General features: G+C 41.5%; 1 protein-coding gene and 1 non-coding gene across 2 annotated transcripts in view; both read left to right on the top strand.

The window, feature by feature from the left end:
* Nucleotides 1–25,187, top strand: part of LOC113156278 (growth arrest-specific protein 7) — a 40,973-nt gene extending 15,786 nt beyond the window's left edge. Inside the window, exons 3-14 of the mRNA XM_026351320.1 lie at nucleotides 4,795–4,872; nucleotides 5,497–5,585; nucleotides 6,934–6,987; nucleotides 9,680–9,769; nucleotides 11,833–11,948; nucleotides 12,186–12,260; nucleotides 14,704–14,782; nucleotides 17,746–17,874; nucleotides 18,428–18,551; nucleotides 22,753–22,832; nucleotides 23,389–23,487; nucleotides 24,286–25,187. Of these exons, the coding sequence (XP_026207105.1) occupies nucleotides 4,795–4,872; nucleotides 5,497–5,585; nucleotides 6,934–6,987; nucleotides 9,680–9,769; nucleotides 11,833–11,948; nucleotides 12,186–12,260; nucleotides 14,704–14,782; nucleotides 17,746–17,874; nucleotides 18,428–18,551; nucleotides 22,753–22,832; nucleotides 23,389–23,487; nucleotides 24,286–24,399 (1,127 nt within the window). The 3' untranslated portion in view covers nucleotides 24,400–25,187. The remainder of the gene's footprint in view (nucleotides 1–4,794; nucleotides 4,873–5,496; nucleotides 5,586–6,933; nucleotides 6,988–9,679; nucleotides 9,770–11,832; nucleotides 11,949–12,185; nucleotides 12,261–14,703; nucleotides 14,783–17,745; nucleotides 17,875–18,427; nucleotides 18,552–22,752; nucleotides 22,833–23,388; nucleotides 23,488–24,285) is intronic.
* Nucleotides 11,539–11,632, top strand: trnai-uau. Its single transcript has 2 exons — nucleotides 11,539–11,576; nucleotides 11,597–11,632. It is a non-coding gene; the product is annotated as a tRNA-Ile (tRNA).
* Nucleotides 25,188–25,514: the final 327 nt, after the last annotated feature.

The following is a 25,514-nucleotide window of genomic DNA, read 5'->3' on the forward strand; positions in this document are numbered from 1 at the left end:
GCTGTTTACGTCCCCTAGGCTTTCATTTATAGTTTTTAGTTAGTATGCTCATTAGCTTCTCTTTTGCTGAACAGTTTATCCTTCAGCAGAGGGTGTTGGGTAAAAGTGGATGGTGCTACATTACCAATAAGACTCTAACTGTGAACATGGCTCGTCAGTAGAGTAGATTTGTGAATCAGGCCTTTGTGGAGAACGATTAGTTAATGATTTATTTCAGCCTCACATTTGATCATGTGCCACTTCATTGTGTTTTATTAATTGAATTAATTGAAAACTTCTGAAAGATTTAACTCTGTCATATTAGCAGCGTCATTAGTAGTCATATTAGGAGAAGTAACCATGGTAACACATTTATATATATATATATATATATATAACAATATATAATAATATATAGAACAATAATACAGTGATAATGGATTGATATACTATAATTAGATACTTCAGTGATATGGTGGTAATGACTCTTGCTACAAACACCATTTCCAGCAAAGTTGGGACTTTTTCTAAATTGATGCACCCCCATCACAGATGTTGGCTATTGCACTTGTCCCTGATAACAGCCTAGATGTTCTTTTTTTGTCTGTGGAGCGGACATCTCGGCGTCCAGACAAACTGAAACGTAGCCTTGTCGGACAATAGAACACATTTCCACTGTCACTCGGGTCATCTCACAGAGTTTCTCCTCAGAATTGATGTTTGACGCCATCTTTGCGTTACATAGTTTCAGGCTCACGTCTGGATTCAGCGGCAGACTATGTTAATTGTGACTGCTACTCCTTTTTGAGTGTGTTGTATGCTATATACAGACTTATATCAGACTCTTTACAAATAAATGGTTGATGAATGAAAACACACATATTTTCAGTCATATTAAAGGCTTCTTAACTCGCTGTCAGTGAAGGAGTTACATGTCTGAATAACATTCATTTATGTTCATATAAGTGATTCTCACATTAGACCCAGTCACTCCGTGCACCTGTATCCTACATATAGTAAGCACCATTGTGGCTTTGCAGTCATTCAGGAAAGTAACCAGCTTCACATCAGGGCTATTCGCATCTTGTATATCTCTGATCATGGTTTCAGTGGTCAAGTTGTGGCCATGAGAGAGGATCTAAAATTAGCCGTGGGCTCCACCCTGGCACGAGACCGGTGGAGTTGCTCCTCCTTTTTCCTCTCCTGCTCTGTTTAGATTAAATTAGATGCTTAACGTGCTAATGCCAAGCAGTTTGAAACAAAGCAGACTCCTTCTGCAGCCTTTTCGCCATCTTGGATGTGTCATAATGGCCTTTAAGAGTTAAGATAACATCAAAACTTTCAGTTCGTCCCCCCCATATGTTCCCTGTGGGAATATGAGAGCTCTGGTTTGTCTCTTGATTTTAGAGGCTTGTCTTTAGTAGTAAAACTGCTCACATTCCAGAGGGACAGGGTCAGAAATTATAAGGGTGTTTTGCTGGAACAATATTTCCTGAGAGAATCACCGATCACATTTCAGAACTTCAGCATCATCTGTATCCTGGCTCATAAAGAAAGCGGCGTTGTTGCTGCGGTGTAGTGAAACCGGCCTCAGAGGGTACAGAAAACCTCCAGGACCTTTTTTTTTTTTTCTGTGTCTTTGCTGCATGGTGATGACTAAATGAAAGACTGGAGTCCTAACATGCACTCACTGTACGGGGCCTGTGGTTCTTTCAAATTCACCAACGCAGTAATTGTTTCCACACAAACGCATCTGATAACATTTTTCCTGAAACAATAGGTATTTATAGCATCCCTGCTGTTTTTTCAGGACCAGCCTTTCGTTAAGTTCATCTAGATTAGACGCGGTCCTGTATCTAATCCTGTGTGTTTATGTATGTGCTTGTGTTTCTATGTCGCCATAGAAACTGAACAGGGTGCGTGGATGAGGGCTTTTTTTTTTTTTATTATTATTCTAGCATTTCCTTCCTGTGTTGTTGGGTGAAGCTGTGCTGCTGGGTGCTGTGGTTTGTACCACCTTAGACTTTCCACTTGTCCCAGTCTGACCAGTGGGCTGCTTCATAAACACAGCAAACCAAATGCTCAACAGTGCCTGTACACATAGTGTAGATTTACTGCAGACGGGCACTCCCTCCAGCTTTAGTTTCCAGGTATTTCTGAAGAAGCCTGAGTCATAGTAAGCTATAGAAAACATTCTCCTCTGGCTTCGGAATAAAATACATCTGGCTTCATCCACATACTGCATTATAAACCACATTTGTCTTTACAAAAAAAAGAAAAAAGACTTCGAATGCACCATCTGCAGTAATAACATCATCAAAAGATTCAGAGGATTTGGAGAAATCTCACATGTACAAGGGACAAAGCTGAAACACAATATTGGATGGCTGTGATCTTCAGGGAGTCCTCAGATGGCACTATATATATTTTATATTTATGTTGTAACCTTGTGGTTAATTATGCAAATGATCAGACGCTCCTAAAATGTGCATCCTTCGTGCTCAGTAGTGGTGCTTAATTACTAGTTATTATAAAGTAATTATTAACTACAGCGTCCTGCAGAAGTGTATTTACACTGCCTCTTGCCGCCTCCTCTGGGTCAGCCGCCGAGCCAACGTGTACACCGGCTTGTCCAGTCCGTTCCTTTCAGTACAGGAATCTATCGTCTTTTCTGTGAAGATGTTTGACTGCAGTGTTTTATGACTTATGAAATTTCAATTTTACCTAAAAAAAGAACAGGAAGTGTGACACAACTGTCAATGGCAACGTGTTTTTTCCAGAAAAGTCACAGTGTAGCTTCTGCTTTTTTACTTGTTTGTTTTATTGCTATGACACATAATCCTGTAAGCATTGTCTGTCATGGGTCTGTGAGTGGGCTGTTGTGATTGATAACAACCAGCGATGGGAGCCGATCCATCAGGGACCAGCGTCATATGGTTGTGAATAAAATATAGCAGTGTCGACGCTAACTAGGCCATTCTGCCTGTTCAGAATCAGGGATGTCTAGCATCATTGCAGGCTCACAGACAGCATGTTGACGTGGGGCTATGTTTTATTTTTTCACTTGCTTTTGACTCTTTTCTTTCACACACTCATTTGTACACATCTGCTACAGTGTAAGCGCCGTCTTCTGTTGTCAGCCGCATCCTGGTGAGTGCTACACTTGTCTGAGCCCGAACCAGTGATGCGTGCTAAATGAAAATGTGGTTAAGACTGCTTTTTGGGGAATCGGAACAGCATTAATTGAGGCTTTTATGGTCCATAAAAGTTCCTATCCTCGTGCAGTCATTAGATGCTACATACCATTATTGAGATCATGAATCGACATAATTAAGATTCCCGACAAGCCTGAAAAGGACAGATGCACTATTCCATAAATGTAAAACTGAGTAAACTGAGCAGACTTTGGTTTATATTCAAGACCATTAAAGCAATTTAGTGTGATTGACTTGTCTGTGACAAGGCGGCTGATGAGAACGACTCCTGCTGCTGCTGATGCTGCTGCATATGCATCAGTGTATCGGGAGGTATGAATTTGGCAGGTGCCCAGAATGATCTCTCACCTGTATGAAAACCTGCTCGAAAGGAAATGATAAGAAATCTGCATTTCAAGAGCCAGTTGTCTCCACCTGTTCCACTTGGGTGTCAAGCATTATAGTAAATATGTCGGAGCTTACAGTGAAAACTGAAAAAGCTGTTATACTGCTAGAAATATATTTAACAACAATATTGATTTGTCGTTTCAGGTCAGCTTCAAAGGCCTTAAATCTGGCAAACTGAGTATTATCCACATATTAGATATCATATAGATCTTTTTTTAAAAGGTGTTTTGACAGTTATCATTGTGATAAGGATAGAAAGCCACAATAACAAACAATTTCCCCGAGCTAAGTAGATTACGCTCTCATTCCGCATTAAAAGCCTATATTTCTGACAGGATCGATTCCTCCATGACAAGCTCGCTGAGAGAAATCGAGGCATTCGAGGACAATGAGTAAAGGCTGTGCGCTGGCGTTGTACATCAAACGCGAAGGCACGCCCTCACTCCATACGCCCGCTGCCAGTTATCCCCTCCATGCGTGTCATTCGAGCTGATGGGCTTGGCTCAGTTGTCCCCTCTGCTTAGCGGCACCAAACGGAGCAGAGCCAGCCGAAGAGACCCAAATGAAATAAGAGCTCTTGACATGTCTGTGCCTCCTCCTTCTGTGCTGACAGTAAAGGGCTAATTGAGCTCAGTGCTGTAGTGAGAATGGACGTAAATGGAGTGAAAATCAAAGCGGACCCTTCTACATTAGGGGCTTTTGTCAGTCAGGCTTTTTGTGTCCCTGTTCTCGAGCATCTCAACCATTCGGAGTCAAATGGGGACAGATGATAGAAAAGTCTCAGTCCAAAGCCATAAAAAGAGGTTATCTTTTTTTAAGATTGGATTATTGCTATAAAAATATGATAAAATCTTCCACAACAACTCGATTTCAGACTCAGGCTGACTTGTATAGCAACAGTATAAATACATATTTCTCTAATAACTGAATGTTAATTGACATGGAAAGCTCTGCCTCAGCTTCTGAGCCGATCAACAATGATGGCCCGCTTGCTGCTAATAATAAGATTAATAGTATAACAGGGATGTTAAAGAGTGGTCATCACTTGTTTTTCAGGTTTAACTGATGACTGCAGCATTTTGTGGGTGGAATCACTTCTCCTTATTTTTTGCCCACAAATATTTTCAATACTGTCGACAAAAAAAATATGACAGCTGGCATTGCCCCTCTAATTTCATTGTTTCTGTTCCCCTGCAATCCGACACTCCATCAGAGACGACATGGGAGAGGCCGTCCAGTGTACCGGGGACCCCCAAAACCTCATTCCGGCACAAGAACTCCTTGCCAGCAGGTACTACACATGTCTCACTCTGTTACCTCAACTTCCTCCAGTTTCGGTGCCTTAGGGCTGTGAATTCTCTTAAAATTCCAAAATGGCACAAAGTGTCAACTCATGCACACCAAATACACTCACACACACACACACACACACACACACACACACACACTTCCTGTGACTAATTTTATCTGTAGCCTCAACTGCAGAACTAAGGCCTTCTCTGTCTTTCCTTTGGCCCTGATGCTAAAGAAGGGAGTACAGAAAGAGGCACTGAGGTTTGTGAGAGGTTTCACATTCTCAGCAGCAGTTGAAAATGTTAACGCCTCATTCGTTGGAACCATTCATATCATAAACAACTAGGTAGTTAGGTTAGGCTTCTTAAGTAAGCTTGGTAATGTGACCTGTTCAAACTGAAAAGTGAAAAAAGGTTCTTACTATGTCAACATCTTACCTGAAAAATGCACAAACATAATGCCTATCACATAAATATATATTTCAGCACAGGTTTTGTTTGAAGTAAATTCCTCCTGGACGTTTTAGGGTCTTCTGTGGACACCAGAGAACTAATGAAATGTCTCTCTGTCACCTGTCTGTCTTCATCTCTCTCCCTCTGCGCTCTCTCATTTGTGTCTCCAGTGAATGGATTTCATTCAGGTGGAAGTCCCTTGCATCATGTGGAGCATTCGCACAACAGTCTGGTTAGGAAGGGCAGCACAGAGCCACAGGTAAAACTGTGTTTCTGCTTATTCCTTGACGACTTTACACACACCTGGAGCAGCCTAAACACTTGTCGTTCCTTTTTTTTCCATCATCATCATTAGGTACAAAATGCATGCAAACATGTTACTTGTTGGTACATTTTATATCCGAATCCATTTGCTTAGAAATGGACACATTTTGATTAGCAAAAAAAAAAAATCAAAATAAAAAGCCTCACTTTGTTTACTTTGTCTAGCTGCCGTCATTTGATGCTGAACATGTAGCGTGCAGTGGCCTTGTCCGACGGCTGCCCGCTGTGGCTGGAAACAATGATGACGAGGGTGTTCACAGTGAACTCAAACAGTAAAGTTTATAGAGCAGACTATAAAGCCAAAACAATAAGCCAAAAGACACTAAAACCTTCTGTGGAGCTGAGGCTGCTCCTGTGCTAATCCAATCTTCATGTATAGTGTTTTAATCAATACTAATGTAAACATATTGATCAGGTTTCATACAGCCGAACACTAAAGCCTCAGTGTAATTAAACTGCAGAGCAGCAGCTCAGTACTTATAGCATCATTATACAGTCATAAAAATAGAGGTAGGGTTATTATAATGATGCGAGACGTAGTCCTTGCACAGTTTAGATGATCAAACCTCCTCGTTTTCCCCTCTCATTATTAATGGAGAGGCTGATGGCAGTTAGAGGAGATTAATCCCTCCTACAGTATCTGCTCCCTTGATCATAATTAACCAGGCAGTCAGGGCACAGTTATCCAGGATCCACCCACCACTTCTTCTCTCTGTCTCCTCGTTTCTCTGCTCTCCCTCCATCTCACACTTGTGTGCATGCACACATCACCGCACCGCAACTTTTTTTTAGTGTCTTCTGGTCCCCCTCCGTATGCTCACATGGCGTTGGTTTATCAAGGAGACTGGAAGTGACTCTGTTCTAAGCTTAAGTGTGTGAAATCACACAAAACACACTCACACACATTCACACATCCACACTCAAACACAAAGAGAGAGAGAGAGAGAGAAAGAGAGAGAGAGAGAGAGAGAGAGAAAGCCCGCCATGCTTTGCTTTGCTCTGCAGAACTATCCTTCCCTACTCTGCACAGCAACACACACAGATCCACATACACACACAGACACACCAGCAGCAGCAGCAGCAGCAGCAGCAGGAGCAGGAGCAGAGGCAGCACCAGACAGACACGAACAGCGCTGCACGGGGAAAACAACTGTGATTGTGTGTGTGTGTGTGTGTGTGTGTGGCAGTGTGTGTGTACGCGAGTAGCAGTGTGTGTATGCTGAGCAGGCATGTCTGACACTGAGGACGGAGGTTTTGACGGAGCGTCCTTCTTATTTCTGCAGAGCCCGGGATCAACGTCGCCCACCAGGAAGCAGAACAGGGAGACGACGGTCACGGTGAGTGAGGCGACTAACAGTAAAACTCCTAACTATCCATGAACTCGCCTCGGCTCTCTACTGTAGCCCCGAAGGTCCAGATTTGGTTCCAGCAGGGAGTGCAGGGAGTTCTCCCTTCTGGGATTTATTTTTTCAGATGCATGTGTCCTGCATCAGTTGTGGACATAATATACACATCACCTGTATCATTAACACATTATTACAAATATTTTCAAGAGGGTCATTTATAGTTTATTGAGAACTGAAATCCTGACTCTTGTCAGCTGTAAATGTCTTCAGTTTCCTGTTTGGTAACTTCTGTAAGAAGTGTTTCATGCTTGTTTTTAGTTGCTAGTGCACAGATACACAGTGACATCATCCTATCCAGCATCCAGATGATTCCTCCTCTGTTGTCAGGTTGTTGCATCCTGTTTTGGCCTCGAACTCCGTATGTAGCAGAGACGCTGCTGCTGCTGTGCCGTTTGTGAATCCCTCTCGGACTTTCATTTTCTCTGGACTGGCTTTCTTGTTGTACATTTTAAAAACCACATGCTTGTTATAGTGTGTGTGTGGGGGGTGGGGGTGCGATGGGGGGGGGGGGGGGGCCTTATCTTAGCTTCCATAGCAACTGCAGTGATGTTACTGATAAGCAGATGGTTATAACAGGAAACATGAGACAAAGAAAAGAGGTGAGGAGAGCGACACTTGCTGCTTACTGCTAATAATAAATGCTCTAAAAGAAGACATGATTTTTTTTCTCCCACTCTCTCGTGGTGTATTTGCACTTTGGAGTAGCCAGTGAATGTTAACTCCGTGACTTGGTTCTGTCTCAGGCTGACTCTTTTTTAAAGCTGCTCTATACCTGCATGTCTCAACACACTCATGTTCTAATCAGTTCATCCGCGGGTCAAAGTGTTCACGTTTGTGCCTGATGTAATAGAATCAGGCAGTTCTGAGATAAAGTATTGATCACATGAGGTCAGGTTGCACTTGACCTTTGACCTTTGTCCACCAAAACGAAGGCCCTCAAAGTATTCCTGTGACTTCATGTTTACAAGAATGAGATGGATGGGGGCAAAAGATGTGAGATCACAGTCACCTTGACCTTTCACACTATACTTACTCTTGAGAGTAGGTAAACAGAGATAAACACACTGTAATCTGTTCTTTACGTTTCACACTTGTGGTTTTGGTTTGTTTAAAGGTGCAAAACAAACAAACAGACACCGACCCACAAACTCTCTGGAGTCTCTTCAGTATCGTTTGCCATGCACACGTTCACTGTACAGCGGACCGGGTTTAGCGAACGGTCAATTGTTGAGGTCACAGAAGGTCAGGAAAGCTGCTGGAAGCGCTCTGTGGGTGTGAATACAAACAAATTAAGAGGCTCGATTGGAAGTTGCCTTGCCTTCATTTTCTCGAAAGGCTGCAGGGGTCAGTAAAAAAAAAAAAAAAGGTTTCTAGCTGTCAACCTCTGGACCTCAGCACTCATTAAGTAGGAAGCCATTTCCTCAAACAAATTATAAGCTTCATAAGCCAAGATAAGGTTGAATTAGAAGCCTTTTTTTTTCTTCCTGCCTTTTCAATCTGAAGATTTGCCTCTGGAAAAGTCATCAGAGAAACAGTGTTTGTTGATCTGTTGGAGGATTTGGCATTAGGGACAGGGGCTCTCTCTGGTGCCACTGGACTTTTTCAAACAATGTGCATCCTTGCTGCAGGCTGTTTATCTCCTGAGGTTAACTGGAATGAGTGCTAGAGCGGTCCTAAAGCTGCCCTAGAGTCTCTGCTAAACCTGGTATGTGTTTGGATCTCTTTATTGGGAGGGCATGCCTCTTTATTTATTTTCTTTTTAAGATGTGTGGTTTCTTTCCTTTTGTTTCTTTCTTTCCTTTTGTCTTTTCCTTTGAATGGGATTGAATAGAACTGGCAGCTGAAGAATCGGCATGGCAAGTGTTGCATTTTCATGGCAAACCACCGTTTTTTTTTTTTTCCTATTTTTTTTTTTTTGTTCTCCTAGACTTGGAAGTGATGACTTGTCAAATTAGCTGTGATTGGAGTACAGTTTCTTACCCTGTGTTTCGCAAACTCAAGAGCTTTGTTGCACAATTGTATACATTCCCCCAACAACACCAAGCCCGGAGCGTAGAACTGGAGAGTCATGCGCTGCATACGGTCCTATTTAAGCCTGCAGCAGAACCAGGCAGCTCACAGCAGGGAGCCCTGCAGCCAACAGATCCAACATTGCTGCTGGCTCACATAATTAAACGCAGCATTCATCAATTCTTTCTGCTGATTGCTCTGAGCCATGAGTGATGAATTCCAAAAAAAAAGACTGAGAACCACAAAGGCTTTATATTGACTGATATCCCCGTGGATGACGTGCACAGAGAAGAGTGAATCAACAATGCTGGGTCGATTGTAAGCTTCTTTACTTTGGTGGGTTCTTAGAGCTGCCGAGACGAGTGTTGCCAAAGCAACAGAGTGCAGACTACCTTGAATACCAGAGCAGAAGTTTGTGTGTGTGTGTGTGTGTGTGTGTGTGTGTGTAAACTGTCAACACATTGAGCACTAATAGTGCTGCTGTACAGTATTGCAGCATCTGATCAAAGCTGCATGTCTTGGTGCTGTAAACTGCCCTCACTGTGGTGCTCTCTCTCTCTCTCTCTCTCTCTCTCTCTCTCTCTCTCTTTCTCTCTCTCTCTTTCTCTCTCAGATTAACTGTGTGACGTTCCCCTCTCCAGTGTGCATGCCGGAGCAACAGCTGCTGAAACCAAACGAATGGAGCTACTGCGACTACTTCTGGGTAAATATGCCTCAACGTTGAGGAGGCTGGACATTTGTCGTCTTCTGCACCACGACCCGAACTGGTCATAGTATAAATAATATAGTGTATCTAAGAAGTCCAGTTTAAGGCTGGTAACCCTTTAGCATCCACAAAGCAAAAGCTGTCATGGCACCTTTTTTTTTTTCACATGCTGCTGCTACATCTAATAGTTACAGTGCAGAGCACTGTTAGCAGATAACGACTCTGCAGTGTGGTAATGGTGCAGATTCTCCCCGAACGCTGTGAACAAATACAGGCTTAAACACACTGACTTCACAACAACTCACTTTGTTGAGTCTTTTTTCCATTTGTTTGAATGAATTAAGACGTAATTGTCCAATCAGCACTACTTTCCCTCGCTCCCCTCTGACCCTTTACGTACAGCTGCTGAAAGAATCTTTGGAATTGTTCCAGTCTGTTTAGGTCTGTGAGTGATGTCGTACAGATTTATAAATGACTTCTCCTTCATCTTGCAGAGGTAATTACTACTTACCAAATTCAAAATGTGTCCATTCACATTTTTTGATGAATACATTTCTAGCGTGTCTAGTCCAGCTGCTGCCCTGCGCCGTCCTCGTTGGGCTCAGTCTTTCTACGTCATCTTAACTATAACAATGTGATAAAAAAAACTTTGTTAGCGTCTGTGAATGGATCTCAGATTTCAAAAGCATTGTCCTGAATGTTGAATCCCGAACAGAATAATGTCATTTCTGCCAATATATAGTATTTGTAGTTAAGATAAATATTAACTGTGCAAGAAGAGAGAACTTTGAGCTCCTAAAATCTCACATTTGAATCGTTGCTCTGTCTTGAAACAAGAATTCTCCGCACACAGAGCAAACAGACATTATCGCTTTAAAGCCGTATTGTGAAAACTGAAACGCAAATACCACAGCGGTTGTTATTCCAGTATTTTGCATGGTGACTTAAGATGAGAACCTCATAGTACAGGAGGGAAAAACCGGTTTATTGATTTATATGATTCAGACCACAAGGAGGGACACAAAGAGAACAGTGAAGGGAAGGAAAGATGTGGACGAGGTCTGTGTTTGAATCAGGATAACTAGCAACCAAACAAAGACAATTGTTGTTTAAAAGTCATTCTACCTCTGTTGACTTTGCCGTTCCCCCCAGTAAATCACTAAAGGAGCCCACATGAACAAAAACAACACCGGATCCTTTTTATCTTTCACTATGTCTCCATATTTATCACACACTGAGAACCCGCATCAGCTTTAATAAGACCCCATAGTCGGCACGGTAGGATAATACATTACATGTAACTAGCTGGAGCCAGCTGGCTTCTGCTGCTCTGTTTGGACATCTCACACCCCTGCGGTGTAATCTCTACCAGGTGTGGTGTGGTGTGTGTGGAGCTTACACACTGTAGTCATACACACAGAGGTGACAGAAACTTTACTTCCTAGTTGTGGCCTCTGCTCTCTGGACTGAGTTTATTCAATTCATTATCAGTGTTCATATGCAGTAAAGTAACCAGTTTGCAGGTTGAGCTTAGTCATTGTTATGAAACTACAGTAAAACGAACTAATCAGGTTGAAGTGGTTCCTATTCTCTTGTTGCTTAGACGTGAACATCTCTCTCCAAAACTTTTACAAGCAAATATCTCTGCACTGCTGCCAGGCTGCTCTGTGAGCCCGTGTCAGGAGGATTTGACAGCACATCTCCTCATTGAGATGAGTTAGGAAGTATATTTCTACAAAATATGAGTAAAAAGAGGCAGCTCCTGAGCTCCAGTGGCGCAATCGGTTAGCGCGCAGTACTTATATGACAGTATGCTGTAGGGCAATGCTGAGGTTGTGAGTTCGAGCCTCACCTGGAGCAGTTGTATGTGCATTCTGCTGTTTTTGCACTGTAATTAATGTTAAATATTTTAAATTGAGTACCAGCACAACTACAGAACGCACACCTCAATTATAACATACAGCGTGAGTAAGCATACAATAGATGTTTTTTCTATGTTTGTTGCTAAGTGTTTGTTTATCCAGTGCTGTTGTCATGTGCTTGCTGTGTTTATCTCGTAGACTGATAAGAAGGATCCCCAAGGCAATGGCTGCATCACAGGATTTGAGGTTTTGCTGCAGAAACAGCTGAAGGGAAAACAGATGCAGAAAGAGATGGCCGAGTTCATCCGAGAAAGGTATCTGCTCTCTAATCACCCCTCTCCCCCTTTTGTTTTGTTTTTTTTTTCTTCACATTTCCATCCTCACGTTTCCATGACAACTATACAGTTGTCATTAAAACAAACAGTTTCCCCTTTTCTGTGGTCGTCCGTGCACCATCGCTACGTCGCACAGCACAGAAACGTTCGAAACACAGAAACAGTCAGAGTTGCATAAAGGCGCTGTGGTAATGAAACTCTCTACTTCCCTCTTAGAATAAAGATAGAAGAGGAGTACGCCAAGAACCTCTCCAAGCTTTCTCAGATCCCTCTAGCAGGCCAGGAGGAAGGGTGAGTGACCTTCTTCTGTGACAGATACACGCCAACACTTGAGAAGCACTCTGTAATAAATTCTGTGCTATGGGCTTGTTCCTCCACAGTACATTTTGTAAGAGTAGTAATAATTAGAATAGATGTTATTATTATTATTATTGCACCACAGAGATAATAAATATGCAGAATGTCATGATGGAGGTCACAGAGCTGGTAAACATCCATCATGAAATGACAGTTTCATACACAAATAAATGTAAAGAGATGGTTAAAGGCTTTTTGTTTTGCTGTTGTTTGTTCAAGCTGCATCAACAAGCTCACAGTCTGCATTGTGTCCTGGTAGGGACTGATAGGGAAGTATTTAAAACTATTGTATATGTTCCCTTTTTGGTGACCTTCTCAGTGCACTTCACATTGTAAAGTCTAAGACCTTACAGAGTTGTGTGGAAATACATATGTTGCCTTGAAAACGTTACTGGACCATCATGTGCTTTTTCTAGTATTGCACATTTTAGAGATGATTTGTCAAGTTCAACATGATCATAAACTATTATGGTCACAGATTCTGATTCCTGCACTAACGTGTTGGTGATGAGAAGCTGGAGGAGAAACTGAACTGATTACTGAATTCACAGGATCAATGTGTTATTTTGCCTGGTCTTTAAAAAGCTAACATAATCTACCTGTAAAGAATGTTTGGTGAGATTTGGTTGAATGGAAATAAACACTAAAGTTTAATTAGTCACCAATTAATGAGCCAGGCAGACGGCTTCTCTGTGAGCTAGCCGGTCTACCAGCCAGCCAGGTGGGACATCCCTGTGTGAGTCTGCGTCTGGGGGCCCTGTCACTGATGCTGTGAAACAGTACGGCCTTCCTGTAAATCATCAGCTGCTTTGATCTCTGTCCTGCAGCGTACTTCGACTGTTAAGAGAGGGCAGAGGAAAGGAGAGCAGGGAGGAGAGAAAGCAAAGAGGCAGAGGACAAAAAGATTGGAGGAGACAGACATTTAGTTGTGTGTTGGGGGGTTGGAGGCGAAAGGGGGGGATCCAAGGAAGCCCCGCGGGGAGAAAGAGTTTGCAGCCACTACTATTTACTCCAGTCTGACAGCACAGGGGACATCACGCTGAGGGCAGCTCTTTGTCTGATTCACCAAGGGGCGACAGGAACATGGAAAGTTAAGTAACAGGAAGCTGAGAGAGCCCCGGACAACTATAGACACCCCCAAAGAGCAGAAGCTGTGATTTGTATGGATGCCGCCCATGGTATAGTTATTAAGCTCATCTTTATGAAGAGATTCCTCAGGGACGCAGTGTGAGTGCATAGCTACGTGACTGAATGTTTAAAAGTCTTCATTTATTCAAAGTCTAATATTACAATATCCCATTTCTAGTTTCATCATTCTGTCACAATGGGAGTGAACCTGGGTTACAATAGCTATTCATAAATCTATCACTGGGTTTATGTCTAAAAGTTACTTCCAACCAGTGATTTGTAAATTGTGTCCCACACAGTTTAACGGGTGAAGAAATAAAGGCATCAGTAATGTAGACATCATTAGCCGGGCTTACCTGGCCCTGCACTGTTTACTGTTGATGTCGATGACCCTTCTTCATATTAGCGTGGCAATAAAGGGCTGGAGTGGGAGGGAATTGTCCCATATAGAATCCTGATAATGCCAGCTGGCTCAGTCTGCCCACACCCAGAAAAGTGCAACACAATACTTTCATTATGCTCTCCCTCAGGCCGGCTCCGTTGTCAGACAGGACAATTGCTGTTTTGTTGGTCAGTTCCTACCATCTAACCGGCCACAGCCCAGAACCAGCCATCTATTTATTCTTGAATTTACCATTTGTTTGGTTGGAGACATGGCCGCGAGGCGGGTGACCACTTGTATTGCAACCAATCCTGCACTTTATCACTGGTGTTGAATGGTAACGTGGCATTAATTACATGCTGAAATCGTCTTATTTATGGTGTAGGATTTTCACAAATATGAGTTTTTTTATTTCTATTTTCCATCAGTGTTAATTACCAATCATTCTCTTTCTCCAAATCAGAACGAATGCAAGCCTTCTCACTGTTACAGTCCCCAGCTGTGCTGAAAAGCTGAACTCATGGTAGAGCGAATGAGTTGAGCCATATCTCATGTCCCATGCATCCTAATCATCTGTTGAACTGGCTGTGGACCTCAGCTCGGCTCTTTAGATTTACTGGTTACTTGTGTATCTGTGAACTTTTGCACCAGCTCTGCTGCTGAACCCCATCTGTGTGTAGACCTCTCCAGCTCGACTTATCCCCCTCACACACACACACACACACACACACACACACACACACACACACACACACACACACACACACACTGCCCTTCTTGCATGTCTTTACTGTATGTTAAAGTGTGTGTGGTCCATCTTGTGTAAGATATCAAACACTCACACTCTCCCTCCCTATCTGTTCTCAGGACTCTGGGGGAGGCCTGGGCCCAGTTGAAAAAGAGTCTGGCCGATGAAGCTGAGGTTCACCTAAAGTTCTCCTCAAAGGTAATTCATTAGTATTTGCTTCATATCAACAGTGATTAGCTGAAACCTGCCTGATGCCCAAACCTGAAGTTAGAGCCTTTCAAATAAGTAGAAGTTAGTCGCTATGTTTTTCCAGTTCACACTCAACCATGATAAGCAGCCAGTGTACTGTCAGATGTTAACTGTAGCTGGTTAGCAATGTACAAGCCCAGGTACGTCTGTTCTGTTTGTGTAACTGCTCACCCTCTGGTCTATTAACATATATATTATTATATGATTTACTTACATACTCTGTGATGCTAGAGCGTGATCTGACATATTTATAGCTATTAAAATGTGACCTTATCTAAAATCAAAACAACTCAACCTAACAATCAGCGCTGATATTCACTAAAGCCTATGGAGGAAGTATTTCTGGTGGCCCTGCCAGTGCTGTGATTCAGCTAATACGTTTATGTAGAAAAATATGACCACACTATGTCATATTAACAATGTGTTACTGTGTCAAATGCAACTTAATGCAGCTGTAATTCTTGGTTACAGTTTTTTTTTTTGCCCAAGCTGAAATGCTCCAACATTCAAATACAGTTTAGAAGCAAAATAGTAAAACAAAAATAGATTGGAAATTCACTTACATTATTCCTACGGATTTGCATATATGCACAGTAACAACAAGCTGTTACAGGTTGTCCTATATCAAATTTACACACCAACTGTAACTAAATAGCAGCTCTCTTAATAACTGCTGTTTATTTGAATAGAATCACACAGTTATTAATAAGATCACACTCATCATACAAAAGATGCATAATCCATACAACAAGCAGCTTTCTCTGACGAAGTATAAAGTTTTGAATTGGAGTGCAGAAGTGATACGTTGAGCAGTATGTGACTCCATATGGACTGTGGGCTCTGCAGCCTACAGCACATGTGACTCACGAGGCAGACAGTTTGGCCTAAAATGTAATTACGCACAGTAAAGGGCTTCCTGATGGCTCTCTGGGCTGAAGCACCCACTGTACATATGACACAGAAGCTTTGCATCAGTTTAGCACTCACCAACCCTTTCTAGTCGTGACTTTCCACTAATAGGAGAAGCTGTGTTGGACTCTTCTTATTGAGCTTAGTCTATGAAATCAGCTCATTGTATATGAAATGCACATAATAAAATAATGTCTAGCATTATCATTACAATAGTTGTGTTCTTACCTTGATTCATTAATTTGTTTTTAAGGGGATTTCTCTCAATATTAGAGATGTGAAGTGTAAATGTTTTTTTGGTAGTTAAGTGAAGGAAGAGGAAAGATAGAGGCCAGGATCACAGCTGGTCTGATGGAGGAAATGGAGTTGGTGATGTTATCCTCCAGAGATGCACAGATGTGCAGCACTGTTCCAAATTCTTAGAGGAAAGGAAAGGATTTAAGTGGAAATGGAGAGTAGAGAGGACGTGTGGGAGAGAATAACACGCTGCTTATTAGAATCATATAACCAGCGGCGACTCCGCTACGCACAGGTTACATATCTAAAAAATAAGATTATCTCTTATTTTATACTGTGAAGCGGTTTAGTTTACTTTAAAACTTTTTTTTTTTTTCCACTTTTAGATATCCTGGAAAATCTGAAAAAGAAAGCTAAGCAGTGTTGATATCTAATGGTGTGGTTGTTTGGCTCCATAGGATCGAACCACTTCTCATCTAAAGTAGAACAGTGTGGGAGGAGGATGACATAATATGGAAAGCGACAAGATGGAATGGAGCTAATTATCGCTTCTGGATAATTAAATCAGATATAGAGGGAGGATTAAAGTGATTTGGGTTTTTAACTGATACAATATATACAAGTGAAATTTAAATTGTATATGCTTTTCAATGGTGAACACAATATGTTATAAGAATCATTGAGTGACACCAAATTCAGCTTCACACTACATGGAATCATTGGGTTTTTTTGGTTTATTCCAGTGTACCGTGATGAACTGGCTAAAAAAGACTTTTCTATATTTGTCCGGTGGAAAACTTCATGTCCTCACATGACACTGCTCTGGCCTACTTTAGTTCAGCATCAGTGTTCGATGAACAGTCTCACACTGACAGTGGGTTTTTTTTGTGTGTGTGTGTGTGTGTGTGTGTGTGTGTGTTTTTTTTTTTTTTTGCTTCAGAATGCAAAGCTTCGCTCTGCATTTGCCAAAAATGTCCAGCTGTAGAGTTTAATCATGGGAGAGCCAGTGGGAAGAGTGTAGGGCCTCTAGGTGGGAAGCATGGCTGTATTAAAAGAACTAGGTGATTTGTTCCAACATAGTTATCCCATTCATTTTCCATCTTTATGTCTTCTATTCGTATTGGACCTGTGGCTTAAACTGTTATAAAATAAAAAGACATTTTCAAGAAGGTAGAATGTTTAAGTACTGGGCAAAAATAACTTTAACTTTAAATGTACCACCTCAAATATTAGTAAAATGTGCCATCAGACATCAGTGTGCTACATAAGGCATGTTGTACTTGTCATGTTCATGTTTTCTGCTCAATACTCACACTTTGCTTTAAGTTTAGCTCACTACACGGTATGATATTGTATTTGTCGCTCAACTTATTGCAACTAATATTAACATTTTTAACATTAGCATTGGCAACATCAATTTGACAGTATACCTTTAGAGATTAGCTTGTCACATTAGGTGATGTTCTTGTTGTTTAAGGTTATGTTTCACCCACAAACTAACAGTAATAGTAAAATAACTAATGTATTATTTTGTTTTCACATTAGGTAATTTAGTGGGTTTATATTGTTTTAGGCTCTTGGCTCTATGAGAAATGTTACTTAAAACATGATGAAGCTTTTATTTATTTATTGTAGAAATATGTTCCACAACATACAGTATCTTACTGTCTGTGAGGAGGTGCAGCACCTCCTCACATGACTAAGTCAGACTAAGCAAGTGACACATCTCACTTATGAAGACCGTCTGTTGTTACTGTTTGGCGCAGCTCCAGAGTGAAGTCGAGAAGCCCTTCCTGATCTTCAGGGAGAACTTTAAGAAGGACATGAAGAGGTTTGACCATCACATCGCAGACCTACGGAAACAGCTGGCGGGCCGCTATGCAGCGGTGGAGAAGGTAGAGCGACGAAAAAACACACGACAACAAGCAGAGCACCTCTAATGTGACACTGTTGTTGCATTTGGCAGCAGCAGATTTTCAGGAATCATCTATGTGGTGATTTAAATTCCTCATCTCTTTCCACCAGCAGACGGCTGTTTCCTGTCGCTGGAATGTTTCCTCCTTTTTGTATACGTACAGTGAAAAGAAATTAGTCAAAGGCAACTGCAAATGTGTCTGACATCAGCTGTGATCTGAGCAGCATTCACCCTGAGAGGGGACTGAACACTTTTCTTTTTTAATAAGCTCATCCAAGGGACAATTAGGCATTCAAAGCTGACCAGGAAGGAAGATACCAGGTCAAATCGGCTGTCATAAGGCCGATCTCAGAGAGGATGATGGATGAAAGTGTAGCAAACTGCAGTATCACTAGGATGAATGGAAGCAGATTGTAGCATCTTATCACCTCGCTGCATATTTGCAGCTATATTAGGCAAAGATCAACAAAACTAGGCTTCGTTTGTTTTTCTATATGTGCAGCTGTGATATTTTAGTTCTGTGTCTTTGACAGGCCCGTAAAGCTCTGGCTGACAGACAGAAAGAGCTGGAGTTAAAGACTCAGCAGCTGGAGATCAAGCTCAGCAACAAGATCGAAGAGGACATCAAGAAGGCCCGCAGGAAATCCACACAAGCAGGTCAGAGCCAGAGGTCGAAGGTCAAACCACAGGCCACAATCTCACATTGGTGTTTGTTATTTTAAGTGTTAGTCAGCGTATTTGTCTTGCAAGTGTTTGAGTGCAATAGAGTGTGGTCAGTAATAGCTGGTGATTGCTAAGGGCTGATATATTCTAGTGTTTTGTAAGTGCATTGAATTTATTTATATATTTATTTTTTAACATGAGAAATGGTCTAAAAAAAAACCTTTTACAAAAGGATTTGTATAAAGTCTTGAGTCGAGCTTGAGACGACTTTTGAAGGAAATGGCGAGTTTTAAGGCACCAGTGATTTTGCATTTTGATTGCAAATCTGAAAGCAAAAGGTCAACATCGAGTTCACTTTTAAAGTCAGTATGTTGCATTTTCTTTAGTTATATTATAGCTAAACAAATATTTTTAAAACAAAGCTTCGAAATACTTTATAAGTTTTGGATTGATTCTTACAGTCATGTTCCAGAAAGATAACTTTAGTCACTTTACCAGGGAAGACAATTTGATGCAGTCCCAGTTTATCGGCAGTAACCTTACTAAACTAGAGCAGAGCTTATGGACTTATGTTTAGAATGGAAGTGGTTCACCCTCTGGAGAGGAAGAATCTGCTCAGTAACTGTGCTAACAATCTGCATCGGGTTTCATATACAGTTTTGCACACTGAATTTCCTAAAAGCGTTTTCTCTGTCTTGCACATACTGTATGTGGATTTCATCCTTTCGACCCATAAAAACCAGATGTAGGATATCGCTTGTCAGAGATCGTCTGAGGATTCTCACATGCTTTCAGCTGTGAGCTCTGCCTTTAGTTTAGACTCCACTTACAGTAGAACTCATGCAGTTCAGTAAATAGTTCACTTATTGGACATAATCCCCCCTCCAGGGTTTCTTCAGCCCTTCATTTTTGTAGTCACTTGAGATCGGCTGTGAACCGGGATGCTGTGTTTGTCTTTTTACATGAGTCATGAGCTTTATCAGCACTTTGAGCCAGACTGGGATTTTTTTTCAAGGTGGGGATGGGAGAGGAGGGAAGAATGGGGGGGGCTTAGAGACATTCTTTGCTTGACTTGTCTCTGTTCACACCAGACTGACAGAAAGGCGTGGGCATGGACTAACTCCACAGCCCCTGGGGGAGATACACACACGTACATACTCATGAATAATCCGACTGCAAAAATATCCATCTCCCACAAAGTCTATCATAGATTAAAAAGATTATTATTCTTAACATTAGTGGGAAGCATGAGAACCATTTGACTAATTTCAGTGTAGGGAAGCTTGTTTCAACATCTGTCTATTTAAATAGTGCTTACAAACAGCTATCAGATATGACGTGACCTGACTAACATTTAGATTTCTGTCTTGTGCGATGTTGTAACATTTGACATTGGTGACCACTGGCTGCTGTTGCATGTGAAAATACCCAGACTTTCAAAGACAAAGGCGTTTTAAAGCTAATGGCTGCCTCCCTGGTTGGGAACATTTTGGAGATTTTACTGTAGAAGGGTTAAGAATAGAGATGTGACGATGAATGAAGATTGACACAGTGTCTACAGTTTGTTGGACGTCACTTTAGAGAAACAGCAGCACTAAGAGGATGAAGCAAGTGAAGTTCTGCATTTTCCTTAAGGTCATCCTAAACCTGAAAAGTCTCAATTGCTGAAATTGTGATTGAAACATTTACACAACTGTCTTGTGTGATGGTTCCAGAAAACAGAAGACAGGAACTACGTCACCCCATTCGTAACCCTGACACCTGTAAATTTGAAAAGGGTCACAGAAGTCTTATATTTCTTATTTTAATGGGACCTATCACTTGCCTTTGTGCACAGTGTTTACACTAAGACGTGGTGTGAGCTTCTTTTAGCTGCTGTCCTAGTACGCTGCATTCAGGGGCGGTGTAGAGTGTAGGTCATCTGTGTTGTTAGGTGTTCAGGAATACTACAGAGAAAAGTTCATCTGTGTTTCAAAAGCCCCAAAACAAAACAAATCAAAACCAAGGTAAGAACAAAATTGTGGTTCAAAAAGTTGTCATATTTGTCTGTACAAATATGTAATAATAAGGATTTAGCTGGGCATGACAGTTGGTGGGCAGCTTGAGCACTGTAATTTAAATCTATGAGTAAACCAACACCTACACCATCCTGATTAAGCAGATTAGCTGAGTTTTTATATGTTAAAGTTAAACCAAATATTATCTAAAGATCCTTTTTACTTTAATGTTGTTTATTTCGTTGTGTCAGCATTAATACAGTATGTTGCAGAGAATATATAAGGCACATATATACAAAAACAGTACATTGGTGGGGGACTATTTCCTGCTGTGGTTTAATCCTTAGGTTCTATAGTGCAGCATCACTGTGTATGTGGGATTGAGGAAGTGGAATAAGGGAATAAGAGCATATCACTGTGGCTCACTGAGGAGTTTTTTTTTAGCTTGTGAACGACAGTGGAACTCTGTAGCACAGAGGAATAACATATCCTGAATATCACCAGACAAACAACAAACCTCCACGTTACCGCTTGTCCAGAGAAAAGTAGACACAAGAAAGAAACACACACGTGCATGTTAAAAACCCCTTTTAGCAGCAGAAGGCTCAGTTTGTGAAACTTTTTAATAGGCCTGAGGAAAGTGACTGGCTAAGAGCAAGCAGATGTAGACTCTCCACCAAAGTGTGATATCATGATTCAGCCGGGGTCAACCACATGCTGGTACACACAAATAAGAGTTCTCCATCCAAACTGGCTGTCTACACACACACACACACACACACACACACACACACACTAAGTCATACCTCCTCCATGCTGCTTATGCAACCAAGTAGAAAAACAGCAGCAGTTGTTGAAGGTGCTGGTGGCGTCTGGCTGCCAGTGATGATGACTCCAGTGTGAAGTAAGCAGAAAGGAGGCTGATGCCAAAACAACTAAAGCACAGCATCTGTTTGCTCACAACAAAGACTCATTATTGCTCCACGCTCTCGCTGCGTTGCGTTACACCAGGGGCTCCTTTTACTGTAACAGGGATTTTCTTAATGTTTTCATATCATTCATCTCAAACCATGATCCGAGCTTTTGTTGAGCTTTTATTTACAGAAAGAAGTGAATTGCTATTCATTATTGTTTTTTTAAGCTTTAGAGGTTAATGTGAGGCCCTTATCAGCATAATCAGCAGCTCTCTTGAATTTTCTTCCCATATTTTATTTGCGTTCTATTTATAGAAGCTCATTGTGAGCTGACATTAAGACCCTGTTTTTGCTACACATCAAAATCCATTTGAGAACTTGTTCATTCAAACCTATTAAATCCTACTGACCTGCCAGTAGGTCAGTCATTCTAACACCATGTTGGCCATATTTGGCCGTATATCTTTTAGCTTTTTGTTTTGGTTTTATTGCCCACAGCTTCACATGTTTTCATTGAATCTCATTGCTGTTTTACATTGATTCACTGCTACAGCAGTTACAGCAAACTGATTTAAAGCAATTTAGCAGATGACATTATTTTTCTCAGTGGGTGGTGCAGAACTAACAGGCAGCCAAATACAAATGAATGCTAATGTTACACGATGTCTGCTGTGTGTAAACTGGCAACTGTTTGCATTATACCTCAGTCAGTCATTCAAATTTGATAAGGTGATAAGACAATACCTTTCAGAGGTTTGGGGTAAATTATTCAGTCCTTAGACTAAACAGATCAAAGGAGAATACAGTATTAAAATGAATATAATATAGTCAGGAGACACTCAGAAAAAGATGGTGAAAGATTGAGTCATCTGCTGAAGAGCAGAACGAGCAGCATCATTTCCTCTCTGATCTAATCTTCCACATGATTGGTGTTTGTTTTTGCTGTCAGCAGGATGCAGGCAGTAACATTAATGAAAAGATGGATTAGACCTTTCTTTTTATTATTGTTTATGATATCATAATGCGATCTGTTATCAGTGCAGACTGTGGGCACTGTTTGGGATAATCCTATCAGCTGAGTGAGGTGGAACAAATGCTGCACAGGAGTAGTAGAAGTAGCTCATCAGCTGTGAGAGTGAGAGTGGCATCGCCATCTAGTGGATATGTTATGTACTACATATTTGGGTGCACGTATACAGAAGCAGAAGTAAGCAGAGACTCATTGCTGGGCCATTAGCACAGGTTTCCAATATGTGACCACTATGTTTTTATTCTTTCTAACAGGAGACGATCTGATGCGCTGCGTTGACCTGTATAATCAGTCCCAGTCCAAATGGTTTGAAGAGATGGTCACCACAAGTCTGGTAAGTAGCAGCGTGTTTAGAAGATAACTTCTTAATTCAATTAATCAATTCAGTGTTTTCAATGGACATCTTTACTGTATTTTGTTTTGGATGATTGCAAAATGACCTATGGTGGTTATTTGGTGACAGATGAGGGTACAGTATCATGATTTTGTATAAAAAGAGAATCCGACAATCGTGCTACATGTAAATATATATTCACATGGGTTCAGTACGTTAGAAACCGTTGTCATGTAACGCAGTCAGTCTGCTGCTACAAACAGAAATGCAACTTGTAAGCCTGTAATTGACAGCAGGAAGCCAAGCAGCCGGGTTCTCTGGGCCCTTGCTCATGTCAGATGGAAAGAAAGACAATAGGAACATGTTTTGCGGTCAGATGAGTCCACAGGGAAAACAGACATTGGGGAGTGTGGAGTGTGTTGCAGCGTCAAACTCTAAATGTGTTACTGTAGTTGCAGTAAACGGTAAACAGGGAATCTTCCCAACTGCTCGGTGTGGACAGATGGACATGTTGACATTTCTCTATGAGTCACGCATTACTAACTGTTCTCCACAGGAGCTGGAACGGCTGGAGGTGGAGCGCGTGGAGATGATCAGACAGCATCTTTGCCAGTACACCACCCTTCGGCATGAGACAGACATGTTCAATCAAAGTGTAAGTACAGCTTTTTATACCCAGTATAAAAACAACGACTCCATGGTGACTCTTTGACTAAGCAATCGTATGAGCATGTTTGTGGTGGTGGTGATGGTGCATTAATGTGTACTGTCCATTAAAAGCAGCCAAACCTCCCTCATGGGAGAATAAAACCTATGTTGTGTCAGTTACCTCATGTAGACCAACAGAGGGAGCCAAAGAGCGTCTACACAGTGCTCTGAGTGAGGTCAAAGTGAGGTGTCCCCTGATCTGAAGCAAGAAAATAAAATTGTTTTGACTGTTTTGTACGGAGGCCCTTAAGGGTCACAGCGGTAAAATATTTCTAGAGCTACTTTTGCATTACCTCACAATAGTTTTCGATTTTCTCGCATTATTTCTCTATTATCTCTGTTCCCTAGCGATTTATTCTGATTTATTCTAGCCTGTATCATGCAGTTTAGTACCTGAACATCAGCAGTTGTTTGTTTCCAGGTTCCAATAGCCAAAAAAGAAAGAACCTTTATTGGAGACCCATCAGCCTCTGTTAACAGTCTCCATCTCTCTGAGTTTGATTTCTCTGAGATGCTCAGTAGCTGTAGCTGAACCCACTCTCTGTGGCCACAGCCACTGGGGATCTACTGCAGGATATGAGTGATACTATCAGAATAGATCGCTTTGCACCAGACATAATGCAAAATATATTGCGAGGGAACGCAAAAGTAGCTCCGGAAAGTTTTCACTTAATGGGCTCCGTAGTTTTATTCCTAAAATTCGCTGCATGTTTTGATTATTATTTTCATTATTATTCTTATTTAGACAATGGAGCCGGTGGACAAGCTCCTGCAGTGTGTGGACCCAGCCAAAGACAGAGAGCTGTGGGTGCAGGAGAACAAGACAGGAGAAATCAGGCCAGTCAACATAGAGATCTGACCTCAGTGCTGTCTGATGACACATATTCGCATTTACCCTGAGGTCATACACGGACACGCTGACCCCGAGGCAGCATGCCTGGGGACAGACTGGGAGATGAAATCTGTGCCGGGTTCGTCACAACCCCCCACTGATCCGCGTCGGACTCCTAACAGACTGAGGCACAAGCAGTCAGCGGCTCTTCACATCCCAACAGCCATCTGCTGAGGATGGTGTCTGTATTTGGGCGGTACCCTAATGATGGGGCACCGGAAAACAGGTCGTGTGATTGTGACTTCTTGACTGAAGGATTCTCACGCGGGACGAACGATGAAGACTCACCAACAGTGGACAGTTAACATGTATAAATGTTCAATAGCTTTATGTCATTGCAGCAGTGTAATTCTGCGGTTTGCTTTTTGCCGTGTGATGAAATTCTCTGATCCGCTGCAAGTTGTTGGCAGAATTTAACAGACGCTGCTAAGTTAAATGCATTCTGACCTGGAGTGTTTTCTTACTGTGTTTTACAATAAGGCTAAAGAACTGTAAAACTAAACTCTACCACGTGTAAGAATCGACCGTTTGGCTTAGCGCCACATCTATTGCATCCTAATTATTGATGGTGGTTAATCCATAAAAGTACATTGTAATGGATCAGATGATTAGATTTTAAGAATCTACAACAGCAAAGTAACTAGTAACTAAAACAAATGAATGTAGTCTGGTAATAAATACCAGATTTACCTCTTAGTAAAAGAAACTTATATATAAATACATCTCAATACAAACTTTACATGGTTTGAATGCGTAAAAAAAAACATTACTACTATATAATAGTAACTATTTAGGTCTAGCACTGTTGCTGCTTGACGGGTGTGCGGCGCCGGGGGTTAGAAATGTGTCTACACTTCAAAACTTAAGAGTTTCACTTCATTCCTAATGAGTTCAAATCAGTCAATTGCACTTTAAGCCCAGGAGTTTCTTTTAATAAACAGACTTCAAGTTGCTGTTCATGAAGGTATTCTAAAGAGAACTTGATTGTGGGGGGGTCCTGGTGGAAATATATGTGATTTGCCATGAAGGGAGGCAGTAGAGTGAAAGATGTGAAATACAGTAAATAGTAGAGACTTACAAAA

This window comes from Anabas testudineus, chromosome 19, assembly GCF_900324465.2.
Source record: "Anabas testudineus chromosome 19, fAnaTes1.2, whole genome shotgun sequence".
Taxonomy (NCBI): domain Eukaryota; kingdom Metazoa; phylum Chordata; class Actinopteri; order Anabantiformes; family Anabantidae; genus Anabas; species Anabas testudineus.